Raw genomic sequence first — 18,960 nt, forward strand, 5'->3', positions numbered from 1 at the left:
GGTAATAGAAACAACAAAGTACTAACTATATATTAAATATTATAGCTGCAAAAAACTAATTCTATGCATTTAAAATATTCCTGAATAACCTATTTATAAACGACTGGGCACTAAGACTATCCCTGATTTCCAGTGGCAGCTAATTCCAGGAGCGGGTCATAGCTATTGAGAAAGAACTTGAGTACAGAGATGTCTGATGACGTCGTATTGATAGCAACAGATTGTGCTGTGAACATGTATTACGATTATGATATGAAGCTAGGAGAGTAAACTGAGATGCAAGGTAGTTGGGTGTGGAATCATGTATAGTTCGATATAGCAGGCAAAGAGAATGTAAAACGTCTATATATTGCAAGCGGAGCCAGGAGAGTCAAAGAAAATATTCCGAAATATGATCATGTTGGCAGACATTGAAAATAAAGCGGACGCAAACTTATGTAGAGTATTGGGGGGAAAAAAAACCGGACCGACGGAATAATCAGTCTCCGAAATGAGCCACTGCGCATGCCACGCACGCATTCACAAGATAGCGAGTAATCTATTGAAATTGTTGTAGTTTCGACTGCTGACGTAGCCCATGTCGAAAACCATTAGAAAATAAGCTGGTAAAATTCATGTTCTGGAAATAATAAGTTAATTATGTAGTAAAATATCGCTGCCATCGAAAAGTATTGGGAATAAATTTGAATAAGGAACAAAAAAAAAAGTTTGCATCCCAGGCAGGATTCGAACCACGAAAATCTTAATTATCAGTCTATCGTGCTGTCACTGTGAACAAGGCTCCGAAATAAGCTACAATGGTTGGTCCGGTTTTTTTTGCCACTACTGTACATGTTGAAATTTTTTAGAAATTCAGCACTTATCACAGTAGTCAAAGTGAGGCTCCACAAGGGTCTGTACTAGGATTTCTCTGAGCTTAGTAGGAAGGAAATTCTTCAGACGTTTCAAAGAATGCATGATAGAGAAAATTTTTCTATAGACATATCAATTTGTGTATTCCATTTCCTATTATACTCGAAATGAACGCCGCGGATTTTTTTTTTTTTTACAGTAGCACTGAAAGTAGTGACTGTGTTGTTGAGAGAGACAGACTGAAGGTGTAGGTACTGAATTGTTCTGAAACATATGAAATAAATAAGAACGTATGTGTCATCTTTATCGTATTTTCAGTTACTGCACTGCCAAGCTGCTGAGGCAAGTGACGTGGTGAAGGTGTATAATTGTGGTCGCAGTCCCCGGTCTCACGCCCCGAATGTGACATCAAGATTGTTTTAAGTACTTGTCTTATTGTTTTGAAATATTCATGAGCCGGGACAATGCGCCGTCCAGTGTATTGCTCAGACAATAAAACCACTCGACCTCAAGGCTGGGGGAGGAGGTGGAATTAGAGATACGATGTAACAATCTTCTCATCCCAACCGACACCAACCCTACGCGTTGACAGGGGATTAAGTTGTCTCCTCTGTAGTTTCAGTAACAGCGTTTCCACCTACAAAATCAACGGGCCTGGGCTCGATTCTAGGAATAGGGGTGGGGCTACAGCGAATGGGTGCTATGACGGAAATTCAGGAGTCAAATCCCCTGTCCCGGAACTCAAAATTTCACACACTAGGAATATAAAATGCATCTTGCACCTACTAGTTCACAAGGTTTGTCGTTTATAACTGAATTGCATCGCACAGCATAATAATTGCTTTAAGGAAAATTTTGACGTGGGTAATAACTTGTTAGTTCAAATGTATAACAGAATCTGGATTATACGTATCTACTGATCATGTATACTGTATTTATATACAGTGTGTTAATTAAGTATGGAATATTGCTAATAGCTAGGGCTAAGATTTTGATGACCTATAAATCATGAAAAAAATGTCCTAAAAGCAATGCATTTATGACCTAAAAATCTTAAAAAACAATGCTCTTAAAATGCCCTAAAATTGATCTTACATAATTGGCTTAGTAGAAAAAGAGGTTTTGTACTATTTAATATTTAGACTAGTAATTAAATTAAATTTTACATATTTTTTTCTAAGTAGTACACTTTAATTAATTATTTTACCTGATGTAGTTTCCATGTATGATCATTCACCTCAGCTTCGGCATGTGGACGTGAGGTCAACAGTCGGCTGATATGTCTTGGCCCTTCATGGGCTGTAGCGCCATGGATTTACTTTACTTTTAGTTTCCATGTAGTCTGCCAAGAGGCCACTCTTATCCGGAATTAGCAGGTATAGAGGAGTCTATATTGAAGGGGTGGGGTGGTTGGACTGATCCATTACATGGGGTGTACTACGTTAAAATGGCAATATTTGTGTAGAAAAACGATTAAAATATTATACAAAATAATGGATATTAATGAACAAAATATGTAAAGAAAATATCAAAGGAAATAAACATTATTTTACATTAATAATGGGGATTTATGGCCAAAATTAAATGAAAATGCCTAAAAAATGACCGAATAAAACAAAAGATGCTCTTATGAGTTGAAAGAGGCAAGAAATGCAAAAAAAAAAAACCCTAACAAATGTGTCTTAAAACACTCAGTTTATCACATAACATATAAATACTAAAGCAGCTATGTTTCTGGTTTACTAGAAAAAAGATGCAATTTCATCAAAATCCTAGCCCTACTAATAACTCTTTATATATTCATTTTATGAAAAAAAATATCAAACACAAAAGTTGTTGGAGATATCTAACTAAAACTTATAGCTGTAGTCTTACAAAAGTATTCATTTGTGCACAGGGCGTGACAAAAAATAATACTTTTTTAAATGGACACTATATTAAATTTTACATATTTGAAATCTCCATTCAATTTTACATACAAATAGAAGTTTGACGCAGCATAAATGATGAATACTCTCTTGTAAATGTTATGGTTCTTTCAAATGCTTTGATAATGTAACACAAAATAAATGTGTGTATTCATATGGAGCAGGTCATGAAACAAACAAAACAGTAACATAACTGTTTCAGAAAATGTTTAAAATTATAACAAATGTTCAAAATGGGAACCATTCACGGCCGAACAATGCCCCAGTCTATCACGAAGGCAGTCCATTGACTTTATCACAGTTTCAGGAGTGATCAGTTCCATCTTATTACTAATCCTTAATTTAAGGTCTTCAATACTGTTCGGTTTATCACGATACATTCTGGACTTTACGTAACCCCAAAGGAAGAAATCCAATGGGTTGAGGTCAAGTGATCTAGCTGGCCATTCAATGTGTCCTCTTCTTTCAATCCATCTACCAGGGAACATTTGGTTGAGGAAATCCATTACTCTACTACCATAATGTGGAGATGCACATTGTTTTGTTTGTTTCATGGCGTTACATTATGAAAGCATTTGAAAGAACCGCAACATTTTCAAGAGAGTATTCATAATTTATGGTGAGTCAAACTTCTATTCATATGTAAAATTGAATGAAGATTTAAAATATATAAAATTGAATATAAGATACCATTTAAAAAAGTGTTATTTTTGCTATACCCTGTACATGAATCAATACTTTTGTGGGATCACAGCCATAAATTTTAATTCGATATCTCCAACAACTTTTGTTTTTGATATTTTTTCATAAAATGAATATATAAAGAGTTATTAGCAATATTCCATACTTAATTAACAGACTGTATATCTCAGATTCCCTTGTTATGAAATGACAACATATGAAAAAGAACAACCACTACACTAAGATCTCCACTGTAGAAAACGATTTTTTGGTGACGACCGCTAGATAGAAATACTGCTGCAAGCTATTACTTATGCAAATCCATCAGGGTTGTAATGTGACTTCTTCTGCAGTCGCTAGATGGCAGCGTAGTAAATTGATCAAAGTTGTAGTCTTGATATTGTATTAGGCTGATCAGTGTGTTATATGTGATCAGGGACGTAACCCAGTTATTACATAGTTCTGACTTGTACGTAATTATGCACAGATTATGGCAAAATTACATTTAATTACATATAAATTAATTCTGAATTGTATGTAATTCGCTTTTGTAAGTAGTAATTTATTTAATGGGGTTTGAATTTACGTATTTTTGTTTGCTTTGATACTTAATAAAGTTTCTTTTAACTTCACATGATTTTTCTCACGATTTTGAATACATTTTAATAATTTCCCACAATGCTAAAGATCTGCTGCGGAATACGGGAAACATATGTCAGGTGACAGTAAAGACCACTGCCTCTTTATGTCATTGCTCTCAAGGTTACGGGACTCGTACAGATAAAAATCAAATCAGCCAGCCCAGGCGAATGCAGGGCCGGTATGCTCAGTTCTTATATCGATAGCTAAGAAGCGATTCCTCGTATTTGTAAATATGCAGGTGAATCAAAAATTGTTTTAAAATTTAATTTATTTCAAAATAGACAATTTGTTTATACATGTTTCTGCTTTGCAAGATCTTCTACTCAAGGACAAAATATTAGCCTAGATCATATATACTCAGATTGCTCGGCCTTATAGGCTTTGACTGTAATAACTTTTGTCAGGTTTACTATGCTGCCATCTAGTTGTTACATAAGGAGTCACGTCATAACTACCATATGAATTGCATTAGCGACTGTACTGCGAACGGGTGGCGATCCTAGCGGTTGTTCTCTTCAAAGTGCTGCCATTTTTAACATAGGGATGAGCAATCTGCTACATGTATGATCTAGGATATTAGTTAACTGTCCAATTTTGTGAACATAGTAAATGTTGTTAATCTACATAAAAATGTAGTTAAATTAAAGAACCATTTTTGTAGATACGACATATCACTTCTTAGCCATCGACATGCTAGCTTATCTTTTTTCTCACAGTACATGTACCAAACATTTGAAAACAATTGCAGGTCATTCAGCAACTGTCTAGTAATCATGTGTGACAGTAAAAGGAACAACTACTCGCTAGAAGAAAAAGTTTGATTTATAAAAATGTTGAGACAAATTCCAACAAAACAAAAATTGAAATTGCAAGAGGTTTCCAATAAAATAATAATAATAATAATAATAATAATAATAATAATAATTATTATTATTATTATTATTATTATTATTATTATTATTATTTATTTATTTATTTATTTATGCTGGCACAGAGTTAAGACCATAGGGCCTTCTCTTACACTCTACCAGGATACAAAGGATACAAGCAGTGACAATTTAACAAAACGTTAAAGAACATGTGTAATATAAAAAATTAATAATTCATTAAGGTATCTTAAAAGTATGAGTTCATGATTGGAGAAAAATTTCATAGGAGGTGTATGTAGTGCATTAAAATTCTATTCACTTTCTAGTGAATAAAACCTTTGGACAAGTTAAAAGAATCGTTAAGTGCTTCCAGCTCTTTATGTTCTGTTAAACTAGATTTCTGATCATTTGAAAATAATTATCTCATATTCAAATCTTGTTTATACGTATTTCTGACTCGTACGTAATTTAAATAATTCCCCCTCAGTTGACGTACATTTCAGGTTTTATTGCATTAATATCGATACCTCGAACTCGGAACGCCCAGCTGTAGGAGGCCGCAAGCAGAGCCTCTGGTGGGAGCCCGGAAAAGCTATGTAGGTTATTGGATGCGGCCTGCATCTTCATCCGCGTGTCGGACGGTCGTCAGATGTTTGACATTCCGAATCGTTGGGTCGTGTCCGAGTGTCGCTTCTTGCGACCTGACAAAACCATAACACGTAGTCTCGAACTTGTAAAAACTAATTTTCATAGATAACGAATGTCGCATATTTTTCTCCACCAATTCAGTAAAGGAAGCAATACATTTCTGAGTTTTCGTACTTTTTGCTATCACATCTCTATCTTCTCCCGTTATCTCCGTATTTAATGCTTAAACCCAAATAAGCCTAATGTCATACAAGAAGGACAGCTACATTTAAATTGAGATGAGGTTTTAGTACACTGACTCTTAAGTTTGATACCAGCTGGCCGCCATAATATATGCTGTAAACAACGCTATGTACAGTACAGTATACTACAGAACTTCGTCATCCTTAGACTGAGGAATCACGACCTGAAAAAAAAAATCTTTATGCAAGATGGCACACTGCTCGACATCTACGACCCTGAGAAACAATTAAGTACGCGAATCTTTGGATATCGTGCCATCAATAGGCACTTTCCAACAATATAACCTTCACGATCTCCAGATTTCATTTCGGTTGATTTTTTTATTATAGCGTTATTTTAAATAATTATTTTTCGTGGCACGCCCAACAACCTTACAGCAACTGTAAAAGATGCTATTCCGCAAGAAATTTGAAATATTTCAAGATATTTCCTACAAATTGTTGTGTATGGTGTCGCAGAAAGAATGGTGTTTGAACAAGAGATCAGCGAATATATTCCAAATATTCTGTAGAAACCAAATCCAACACAATTGCTTTTTATTCTCCTCCCTCAAACATTTTATAATTATAATAATTTTAAAGTTGAAGAGACTTTTGAATTATACATAGCATACAGGATGTTATTAAAGAACTACGCAATCATTAAAATAGGAAATAGAAGAGTTATGTAATAACGAAAGAGACGTATTTGTAGAAATACAGCCGCTTTTTCACCACAACTCTCACAGAAGATGCAGGGAATTTAAATTGGGATTGCACAGCGAATAGACAAGGCCAAGGACATGTTGAGCTGGAAAGCCAGCGAAAGATAAGGAAAGAAAGAATTCCTTGAGTTTAACAGTCTTCGAGATATTAAGGTGCAAAATATACCAACATAACGATAGTCTTAATTCGGCGAATATTTATGCCTTCTAATCTCGAAAACTATGAGATCTAGAATGCAGCTTCTTCGACACTTCATCTTAAGTTTTTGAGTAGAATATTCAGTAGAAATTTATTAGTTGAATTTTGTAAAAAATACTCTCGATAACCCACTTTAGTCTAGAAACTTATGCAGTGTGTTGTTTGTTGCAGAGGGCGGCCGCTTGGAGCGCGAGCTGCGGTACACGCAGGCGACTCTGGGAGAGGCACATTCGAGTACGCACCAGCTCCTCATACAGACACCGCGAGATTCCGACGCCTCACTTCTCCACCCAGCGGCGCTTCTGTCGCACCTCGACGTCGTCAAAGCTGCCACCAGCGTAACGGTGCAGCTCTATGGCATGTGAGTCACATGCTATTTATACAGAGTGCCGCGAGATAAAGTACCCTCATTAACCTAATATACTTCTTAGTTAAGTGCTTCCATTTTTTCAAAGACATAAATTCTTTGGGCGCCAGGCGTTTCTCCGGCTGTATACACAAACATTTGTTTCTTTATTTATATATAACCGGCGAGTCTTCGAAATGTACCTCTTTTCTCTTCAAAAAGTGAAATAAAATAAAATAAAACTTGTGTATTCGTGTTAAATTGTTGAGTGGTTGCGCTTCCATTTTTGGACTCAAATGTCGCGGATAGCCCTGCGGAGGACGGTGGAATTCTAGGCGAAATAAAATAATTGAGCGCGGCTTTTAAAGTAAGCAAGACACTCATGGCCAGTTTGTCCAAGTAATTTTTAATTTTGCTTAACGAATGTTAAATTAACAGTATGTTTATTTTTAACGCTTTGTTAATGTATTTTCCATTTGTTCAACATAATTTTGTTTAAGATAACCAACAGTTAACTATAACGTCTGTTAGCACTATTTTAACTACTCAACAGTAGTTTGTAATGATTCTACACATGTAAGACAATTTTTGATTGGCTAAAATTAATCTTTAAATTTTATATTATAGAGTGAGTCATGAAACTTGCATAAAATGACAACCTGTTATAGTAGGCCACGCTTCATAAACAAACAGTTGACAAATGAAAGTTGTAGGTGACGTGCTGAATAATAATTACAAAATAAGGTTATATTTCCTCATTGCTATTATGGATACGAAATACGAAAGAAATAAAATAACACTAATGTATTTAAACAGTCCAAAGTATATTTTAAATGTTATATTACCAGTCATATCAGTCATATACTAAACATTCCCTAGAGAGAGACACAAAATATTAATTTCGCAACTTCTGTTCGAACAGCTGTGGAGACATCGGCCATATTTAACTAACTGTTAAACGAGTTAACTGCCCGAAATCCTACATTTAAAATTAACAATCTGTTAAACCAAACTGGTGTTGAAAACATACAATTTTATTAATTAACAAACTGTTTAGAGTTTAACAGTCGTTAAATTTTTTAACAATACTTGGAAAAACAGGCCATCAGTATTACATAGTAGATTTATTTAATGTAAAAAAGAAAAAGATCGGAGTTATGTAACAACAGACCAACTAGCAATGTACAGGGACGTCATTTTATTTTTACTAACATTTCTAATATTAACCTGGCTATACCTTTGGATTAACGGTTGAGAACCGCAAACACCGTTTGCTACCCCCTTCCACGACTGGATGATACTGACGTAAAATACAAACAAATTACTCTTCTAGGTATAGGAGGGAAGAAAAGTAGTTCATCCATTTACGTAAACTAGGAAATATCGCGATATTCAGTTTTATAATTTTCATTAGGATTTTGTTTAATCAAAATACAGTACAGTATTAACGATAAGTGTGTTTACTCACGAACTGAGCTATCCACTCGGACGTATTCATTATGCAGTGTATATTATACTGTCTACAGCACATTAGCGTACAATATAGAGAATGAAGTTAAATTGAAAAATAATCATAATATGGATATTTAAACACATTGTTTTTAAATGGTGGCCGTTCATTTCGATACAGGCTTCAGTTCTTTTGTGTATATTATCGCACTATAGATTATTGTACCTAATTCCAATTTTCAGTTTCGTCCTTCGTACTAGTAACTCATGTTGAAATAATTCTGTATCTACTCTACAAAAGACTACCTTAAGTACGTAAATTCAATCTTCACTTCTGCCCGATCTGAAAAGATAAAATTACTCACACATGCTATCTACTATCCCTCCAAGTGGTTATATCGCAGGGTCGTAGTAAGGGGGGAAATCACGTGACAGTTAATTATTTAACGAGGCCCTTTTATTTAAGTTATTTTAAACAGTTGTATAATATTACGTAGACGTCCAATTCCTAACAGAAATTAATGTTTTCAGAAAAGAGCTAAGACAGCCCAGCCACTAGTCTTTACAGAGGGACGAGGGGTGGGGGAAACCGGGATGCGATGTAGGCAAACGGACGACAGTACCTGTGCGAAAATATGATTCAATATTGAAAGCTCTTTCGCCACTGGAAAAAGCGAACTTATTTCTGGAACGTACTATACTCATTACCTCAGTAGTTTTTACTATGACCGTAAGGCGACTTTGACTCCATACGCGGCCTTGGTTCTGAGTGGAGATGATTGAAAGTTTACTAGTAGAGGGAGTGAGAGTGAAGTACATTCAAAAACTCAGATACAATACAAATTAAAGTAAAAATGAAATGATGTCCCTGTACAAACATATAACGACAAAAAGAGGAGAAAAAGAGGTCCACCGCTTTGGAGTAACAGTTATCATGTCTGACTGTGAAATGAGCGGACTCGGGTTCAAATCCTGGTTGGGACAAGTTACCTGCTTAGGGTTCTTTCCGAGATTTTCTCTCAACCTATTAAGAGCAAATGCTGGGTAACTCTCGGCGCTGGACCCTGGACTCAATTCGCTGGCAATATCAGCTTCATTTCACACAGACGCTAGACAACCATTGCAGTTGATAAAGCGTCGTAAAATGAACCAATTAAGGAGACACTCAACTATATTTTGGAACTTTTTTCCTATTTGACCAATCTTTTTCAAATTTGGAGAAAAAGTTTAATTTACACATGGAAAGTAACATGCAAAATCTCAACTCATTAGATCCAGTACTTTTCAAAATAAAAAAATATTTCAATTTTTAATCAATCATTAATTGAAATATCACTTTTAACTATCATTTTTTATTTTTTGGCTTTGTGCATTTGACTGTGACTTCTCAATGAATAGGGGAAGAATTCTGCGTATTGATTTTAGTTCTGTCACGTAAATTAGTGTAGAAATTTAATTTTTCATTTCTATGACACTTTTTCTCCAATTTTTAAGTTGAGTGTCACCTTAAAAATGAAAAAAAAAAAAAAAATCCTGTCTTTTCGAGAACGCCAGTTTTCGGTGCCATTTTCTTTATCTTATTATTGTTTCATTTTCGCAGTATCATAAGCCGTAAAACAGTAGGCCTATATACAACTGAAAATTGACGTTAAATAAAGCATTGTCAGTTACGTAAGAGGTTAGCGATCTGTTCAATTAGTGCGAATGTTATTGGCGTGTCAGTGCGCAAGTGAATTATTACGAGATTGGATTTGTGTGCCAAATTTCATGGCAGTCGAGCGTGATAGCGACACGCATTAACGTGATGTAAAACAGACAGATGTGCGTAAACCGGTGAAATTACTCCAAATGACCTCATGGCTCGGTGATATGCACGTTGTTTGGGTGTTGGGAGACAAGCGACATCTGTTCCGCGGATGACGAATCTGCGACGATCGTGCCAACTGCAGCGAGCGGCTTCGAGCCACACGGACACATGTTCGCTGCTCGCATTCCGTTTCCAAGCAACGGGGCCACTGTTTAGTTTGTTGTCATTCTATTACGAGCAGCGGAGAAGGGATGAGAAGCAAGACATTCTTTTCTTTAACTATGTTTTTTTTCCATATATAGGCCCGGAAACAAAATAAAAGCCACCGGCGTAGCTCAGTCGGCAGAGGCGTTTGTCTAAAGATCAGGAACTGCGCTTGGGCGTGGGTTCGATTCCCTGCTTGAGCTGATTACTTGGTTGGGTTTTTTCCTAGGATTTTTCTAACCATAAGGCGAATGTCAGGTAATCTATGGCGAAACCTCGGCCTCATTTCGCCAAATACCATCGACGCTAAATAACCTAGTAGTTGATTCAGCGTCGTTAAATAACTTACTGAAAATATTAACTGTCATATTATTTTCTCCTTATGCTATAATATTATGACGTGAATTCAGAAACAGTTCAGTTCCTTTTCATATTGTAACGAATGATACTGTATTTTGTGCATTCCGAAGCAATAGGCCTATAGTTTCTAAAGTCATCAGTATTTTCGAGAGAAAAAAATATTTAATATCGCGATAAAATGGTTATCGCCTTTCTGCTATAAAATCTTATTTCATATAAACCCACTTTCTCCCGCATTGAGTCTAATTCACTGAAAATATTCAGGTTGTCGTCTTGACCTAGAACTACGTCTTTCTCCTCACTATGGATGGGGGCGAGTAACTCCGGAATTCACCAACATATAAAAACATAAAATTTCAACACCGTGTCACTTTTCCTCATATTACGCCGGTTCTCTTTGTATTTCCCTTGTTCCCCTCCTCTTCCCCATGCTTTCCTTATCTTCTTATTCTCCTTCTCTTCCCCTTGTTTTCCTCTTGTTCTCCTTGTTTACCCTTCTCTCTCTCTTCCCCTTGCATTCCCCCTGTTATCCGTGCTTTCTGCTTGTTCTCCTTGTTTTTCCTTCTTTTGCCTTCCCGTTCTCTTTGTATTCCCCTTGTTATCCTTGCCTTCCCTTAGTTCCCCTTGTCTGCCCCTTGTTCACCTTGTTTTCCCTTGTTCTCCTTGTCCTTCCCTTGTTATATTTGTCTTCCCCTTCTTCCCCTTGTCTTCTTCCTCTTATTCTCCATGTCTTCCCCTCGTTTATCTTGTCTTTCCCTTACTCTCCTTGTCTTCCTCTTGTTACACTTGTTTTATCCATGTTCTCCTTGTCTTCCCTTGTTCTCCCTGTCTCTCCTTGTTTTCTCCTCGTCTCCCCCTATTCTCCTTGTCTTCCCCTTGTTCTCCTTTCTTCTCCTTGTTATACTGTACTTGTTTTCTCCTTGTCTCCTAGTCTTGCCCTTGTTCTACTTGGCTTCCCTTTGTTCTCTTATCTTCCTCTTGTTCTCCTTGTATTCCCTTTGTTCTCTTTTTCTCCTTGTTCTTCTTAAATTTCCTGTTGTTCTCATTTTATTCTTGCTTTCCCTGTCTTACCCTTGTTCTCCTTGCTTCCATCTTGTGCCCCCTTTCTTTCCCCTTGTTGTCCCTTCTATTTGTCGCACCATCCACACGCAGTTCTCCTACGTAAAGATATGTGGCATAATAAAACTATGCACCTGTCGACAGGTGATCGCACCCATATGTAGTTCTACGACGTAAAGATATACGGCATACTAAAGCTATGCACCTCTCGACAGGTGATCTCACCCACATGTAGTTCTACGACGTAAAGATATGCGGCATACTAAAGCTATGCACCTGTCGACAGGTGATCTCACCCACATGTAGTTCTACGACGTAAAGATATGCGGCATACTAAAGCTATGCACCTGTCGACAGGTGATCTCACCCACATGTAGTTCTACGACGTAAAGATATGCGGCATACTAAAGCTATGAACCTGTCGACAGGTGATCTCACCCACATGTAGTTCTACGACGTAAAGATATGCGGCATACTAAAGCTACGCACCTGTCGACAGGTGATCTCACCCACATGTGGTTCTACGACGTAAAGATATGCGGCATACTAAAACTATGCACCTGTCAACAGGTGATCTCACCCACATGTGGTTCTACAACGTAAAGATATGCGGCATACTAAAACTATGCACCTGTCGACAGGTGATCTCACCCACATGTGGTTCTACGACGTAAAGATATGCGGCATACTAAAACTATGCACCTGTCGACAGGTGATCTCACCCACATGTAGTTCTACGACGTAAAGATATGCGGCATACTGAAACTATCCACCTGTCGACAGGTGATCTCACCCACATGTAGGTCTACGACGTAAAGATATGCGGCATACTAAAGCTATGCACCTGTCGACAGGTGATCTCACCCACATGTAGTTCTACGACGTAAAGATATACGGCATACTAAAACTATGCACCTGTCGACAGGTGATCTCACCTACATGTAGGTCTAGGACATAAAGATATGCGGCATACTAAAACTATGCACCTGTCGACAGGTGATCGCACACACACACGTAGTTCTGCTTAAAGATATGGAATATAATAAACCTATGAACCAATCGATTTTTGGACTGTAATAAAGAGGGGAATCCAAAACTGGTGGCAATTGATTTATATTTCCAACTGAAATACTGACAAAAAAAATCCGTTGCGCGACAGTCCATGGAGGGCTAAGGCCTACCAGCCGACTGCTGGCCTCCATATGCCTCGGTAGAAGTTAACGATTATTCAAACAGTAGGCTTACAGCGGTATCGTGTGGTTAGCACGGTGAGCCGGTTTGCGAAAGAGAATTTCGCTTCTTATTGTGACTTCCCAAATTCATCATGATGCTGGGTGGGCACCGATGCCATACCCTGGCCAATATGTTCCGAGAAACATAGAAGTTTTGCTTGATTGAATACACTGAAAAACAAATTCGCTCAGCGGATCCCCAGAAGACCGTTTCACAAAGATCTACCTCCTCGAGCATGGATACAGGGATGGTTTAACAACTACTTTAAAAAACTAGATTTGTAACAGGAAAAGTAGTGGCCGTTCTCTTGTGAGCGAAGAGGCTGTGGTACGGCAGGTGTGGAGATTATTTGCAATCGAATACGAAGGATATGTGTGCGGAGGGAAAGCAGTTACAGTAATTACAGATCCCAAAAGCTACTGTGAGATAAGTTCCACGAAGACGGCTCCGTGGGAGACGCTATTTTTTTTTAAAAGAACAACAAACAAATCTGAACAGTAATATAAACAAATCACAATCATGGACACGCCTTCGAAATTATTACATATCACCAACACCTTTCTGTCTCAAAAGAAAGAAGTAAGTTGCTAAGTCTTGCGGTAAAGATATGGAATATGGAAATACTCCGCAAATTTTGAAGTTTCAGAGAGTGTGTTTTCGTTACTACAAGTTATTTGTACTACATTTTGTAGTCCCCCCCCCCCCCGTATTTTATCCTCGAAAGTGTATCATTAATTTACGGACACAATGTATATTTTTTCAGGAAGTATGCACCTAAGCATTAACATCCCCTCTAATTAACATGGCACGAAAGTCCAAAAGCTCAAAACACATTTACTCATTTTTAAGTAGATAGTACCTACAATCCAATAATCAGGTGACGAACTGCGAATAAGATTCCCTATAGGCTTCAGTTGCATATATGATCAGAAGTATTCAACTATGCAATAACATCCCCCCTAATTAGCACGGCATAAAAGTCCAAAAGCCCAAAACACATTTACTGATTTTTAAGTAGATAGTACCTACACTCCAATACTCAGGTTACCAACTGCAAATAAGGTTCCATATAGGCTTCAGTTGCATATATGTTCAGGAAGTATCCAACTATGCATTAACATCCCCCCTAATTAGCACGGCATAAAAGTCCAAAAGCTCAAAACACATTTACTGATTTTTAAGTAGATAGTACCTACATTCCAATAATCAGGTGACGAACTGCGAATAAGGTTCCATATAGGCTTCAATTGCATATATGTTCACGAAGTATCCAACTATGCATTAACATCCTCCCTAATTAACACGGCATAAAAGTCCAAAAGCTCAAAACACATTTACTCATTTTTAAGTAGATAGTACCTACAATCCAATAATCAGGTGACGAACTGCGAATAAGATTCCCTATAGGCTTCAGTTGCATATATGATCAGAAGTATTCAACTATGCATTAGCATCCCCCCTAATTAGCACGGCATAAAAGTCCAAAAGCCCAAAACACATTTACTGATTTTTAAGTAGATAGTACCTACACTCCAATACTCAGGTGACCAACTGCAAATAAGGTTCCATATAGGCTTCAGTTGCATATATGTTCACGAAGTATCCAACTATGCATTAACATCCCCCCTAATTAGCACGGCATAAAAGTCCAAAAGCTCAAAACACATTTACTAATTTTTAAGTAGATAGTACCTACACTCCAATAATCAGGTGACGAACTTCAATAAGGTTCCATATAGGCTTCAATTGCATATATGTTCACGAAGTATCCAACTATGCATTAACATACCCCCTAATTAGCACGGCATAAAAGTCCAAAAGCTCAAAACACATTTACTGATTTTTAAGTAGATAGTACCTACACTCCAATAATCAGGTGACGAACTGCGAATAAGGTTCCATATAGGCTTCAATTGCATATATGTTCACGAAGTATCCAACTATGCATTAACATCCCCCCTAATTAGCACGGCATAAAAGTCCAAAAGCTCAAAACACATTTACTGATTTTTAAGTAGATAGTACCTACAATCCAATAATCAGGTGACGAACTGCGAATAAGGTTCCATATAGGCTTCAATTGCATATATGTTCACGAAGTATCCAACTATGCATTAACATCCCCCCTAATTAGCACGGCATAAAAGTCCAAGAGCTCAAAACACATTTACTAATTTTTAAGTAGATAGTACCTACACTCCAATAATCAGGTGACGAACTTCAATAAGGTTCCATATAGGCTTCAATTGCATATATGTTCACGAAGTATCCAACTATGCATTAACATACCCCCTAATTAGCACGGCATAAAAGTCCAAAAGCTCAAAACACATTTACTGATTTTTAAGTAGATAGTACCTACACTCCAATAATCAGGTGACGAACTGCGAATAAGGTTCCATATAGGCTTCAATTGCATATATGTTCACGAAGTATCCAACTATGCATTAACATCCTCCCTAATTAACATGGCATAAAAGTCCAAAAGCTCAAAACACATTTACTGATTTTTAAGTAGATAGTACCTACACTCCAATAATCAGGTGACGAACTGCGAATAAGGTTCCATATAGGCTTCAATTGCATATATGTTCACGAAGTATCCAACTATGCATTAACATCCTCCCTAATTAACATGGCATAAAAGTCCAAAAGCTCAAAACACATTTACTGATTTTTAAGTAGATAGTACCTACACTCCAATAATCAGGTGACGAACTGCGAATAAGGTTCCATATAGGCTTCAATTGCATATATGTTCACGAAGTATCCAACTATGCATTAACATCCTCCCTAATTAACACGGCATAAAAGTCCAAAAGCTCAAAACACATTTACTCATTTTTAAGTAGATAGTACCTACAATCCAATAATCAGGTGACGAACTGCGAATAAGATTCCCTATAGGCTTCAGTTACATATATGATCAGAAGTATTCAATTATGCATTAACATCCCCCCTAATTAGCACGGCATAAAAGTCCAAAAGCCCAAAACACATTTACTGATTTTTAAGTAGATAGTACCTACACTCCAATAATCAGGTGACGAACTGCCAATAAGGTTCCCTATAGGCTTCATTTGCACGGCATAAAAATCCAAAAGCTCAAAACACATTTACTGATTTTTAAGTAAATAGTAGGCCTATACATTTCAAAATCAGATGATGAACTAAGGCTCTCTATAGAATTCAATTGCATATTCATTTAGGAATTTTCCAACAAAACACCACAGATTTTCGTGCTTAGTGGAAGGTCTAATTATTTTTCTTTCTGTTTTAGTACTTGGAGTCTAAAAGACATGTGTTACTCGCCCAGTATTCCTGACTTCGACGAGCACTATATAGACCAAGTAAGTATTAGTGTAATGTGTTAGTTATCAATTAATCGATCATAAGTGTGTATTAAACGCTGTACCGTAACATACTCTTTCCGAATCTGCGAAACTTTGTCATATTTACAGTGTTAAAGTTGTGCGTTATATGTTATCAAATGGTGCATAAAAAAGACAGATTCTAATGCACCAGATATAGTACTTCTATACTAAGGAAGAATAAAACTTCCTTTTTGGTGAATTTGTCTATAGCATCAGACAAGAATGTAATGCGAAAATGTTCACTATTATGTTGATTGAAATAAATTGGCGAACACGTCCCTCATGTGTGAATTCTTTGGCAAAAATTACGACAATTTTCTACTTCAATACATAAATTCCCAATCTTGTATAGGGCCATTTCTTTCAGAAATATCAAATTGAATATATGGTAACACTATCAATATTGCTTAGTGATATTCCTTCTAGAAATGTAATAGTCTAGCGATGATGGTTAGTGTACAGTGTTTAAGAAATGGACAACTGATGTGCGGGATTGCATAACTTCGTATACAGAAGGCGTAGGTGACTCATTGGATAAATTTTTTCGATTGAAACTTTGTGAGGTAACACGTGGTGTCAAAGGGCGCAGCATTTTTAATAATAAACCTACGTCCGCAAAGTCACCCTTCGTCGGTAGAGGGTGTCTTTTGTCTTTTAACTTGACGAAATAGTGCCTCTTTAAGTAGACGATCTACTGTACATTATACCGTAATTTACGCTTATAAGACAATAATTATGTATTTAAACATGTGGCAAACTATAGTTTGATGTTGACTAAAAAAAATTATATGCGATTACATACGATTCGAGTGGTTGCAGTGGCACAGTTTCCAAGAAGAGTAACTCGTATAACCCATCTCAACTCGGGGATCGGAAAGAATTTTCACACATGTAAGAGTAACCGTTAGCGCGTCTAACAGCGAACCAATGGCCCGGGTTCGAATCCCGGTTGGGGCAAATTACCTGATTGAGGTTTTTTTCGGGATTTTTCCTCAACCCAATATGAGCAAATGCTGGGTAACTATCGGTGCTGGACCCCGGACTCATTTCACTGGCATTATTACCTTCATTTCATTCAGACGCTAAATAACCTGAGATGTTGATATAGCGTCGTAAAATAACTCACTAAAAATTTGGGCCGGGATGCTGTTGCATCCTCCATTAGGCAAATTTAATGGATATTCGAGTGGGTTTACATTCATTCATGTAACGTTTGTCTTTCAGTCTGTCGGTTTACTGTTCTATCCGTTAGCACGCACATGCAAGCACACGTACATATACATAGCCTACATACATGTAACAGCAAACAAACGAGTCTTCTCGACTCCACCTGCACTGCGAAATGACAAATTTCCTTTCAATGTTCAGACTTACACCTTCCGTCATTTCTTCTTCGTCCTGTCCTGTGATCAGTTTGATCACATTTCCTTCCCCTCGCGTATGTGACACCTAAGAGGTTACGTCCATTTTCGGCTTTTCCCCTTCAAAATTTTCTAGAGCTCCTTCAGTGGAACAGTGTAACCGGGGGTGAAACGAGTGGCCAACAGGCTTGGAGCTCACATATTCAGTTTCTTACAGTCCCCAACCCCTTGCGAGGACGCGTTTTGCGTACCTTTTAAAATTCTCCTCCCACTTCTCCCCTTTCAATTCAATTAAAAATACATACATACATACATACATACATACATACATACATACATACATACATACATACATACATACATACATATAGTCGGCCTGGTTGGCGGAGTTGATATAGCGCTGGCCTTCTGTGCCCGAGGTTGCGGGTTCGATCCCGGACCAGGTCGATGGCATTTAAGTGTGCTTAAATGCGACAGGCTCATGTCAGTAGATTTACTGGCATGTAAAACAACTCCTGCGGGACAAAATTCCGGCACACCGGCGACGCTGATATAACCTCGGCAGTTGCGAGCGTCGTTAAATAAAACATAACATAAAATAACATACATACATACATACATACACACATACATACATACATACATACATACATACATACATACATACATACATACATACATACATACATACATACATACATACATACATACATACATACATACATACATACATACATACATACATACATACATACATACATACATACATACATACATACATACATACATACATACATAGAGTAAACCGTAAGTAATGTCATTAATTTCTGGGGGGTTTTCTTTCAGATAATTCAAACAAAAAAGTTTAATGTAATTTTGTATGTTTTTGCTTCCTTTTCGAGATAATTTTTTTTCTTTTTGTATGAAACATTTTGCGTGTTTTGGGAAAGCCATTGACTGAATTTCCAATATGCTCAATTAATTTAAGGGAGCAGAGTATTA

General features: G+C 37.1%; 1 protein-coding gene and 1 long non-coding RNA gene across 2 annotated transcripts in view; one reads left to right on the top strand and one right to left on the bottom strand.

The window, feature by feature from the left end:
• Nucleotides 1-18,960, top strand: part of ptc (protein patched) — a 249,300-nt gene that overhangs the window by 174,173 nt on the left and 56,167 nt on the right. Inside the window, exons 3-4 of the mRNA XM_069816572.1 lie at nucleotides 6,937-7,126; nucleotides 16,504-16,573. Coding sequence (XP_069672673.1) covers nucleotides 6,937-7,126; nucleotides 16,504-16,573 — 260 coding nt within the window. The remainder of the gene's footprint in view (nucleotides 1-6,936; nucleotides 7,127-16,503; nucleotides 16,574-18,960) is intronic.
• LOC138693042 (uncharacterized) overlaps nucleotides 1-18,960 on the bottom strand; it is a 61,238-nt gene that overhangs the window by 26,003 nt on the left and 16,275 nt on the right. The window lies entirely within an intron of this gene.

The sequence above is a fragment of the Periplaneta americana genome, chromosome 2, assembly GCF_040183065.1.
Source record: "Periplaneta americana isolate PAMFEO1 chromosome 2, P.americana_PAMFEO1_priV1, whole genome shotgun sequence".
Taxonomy (NCBI): domain Eukaryota; kingdom Metazoa; phylum Arthropoda; class Insecta; order Blattodea; family Blattidae; genus Periplaneta; species Periplaneta americana.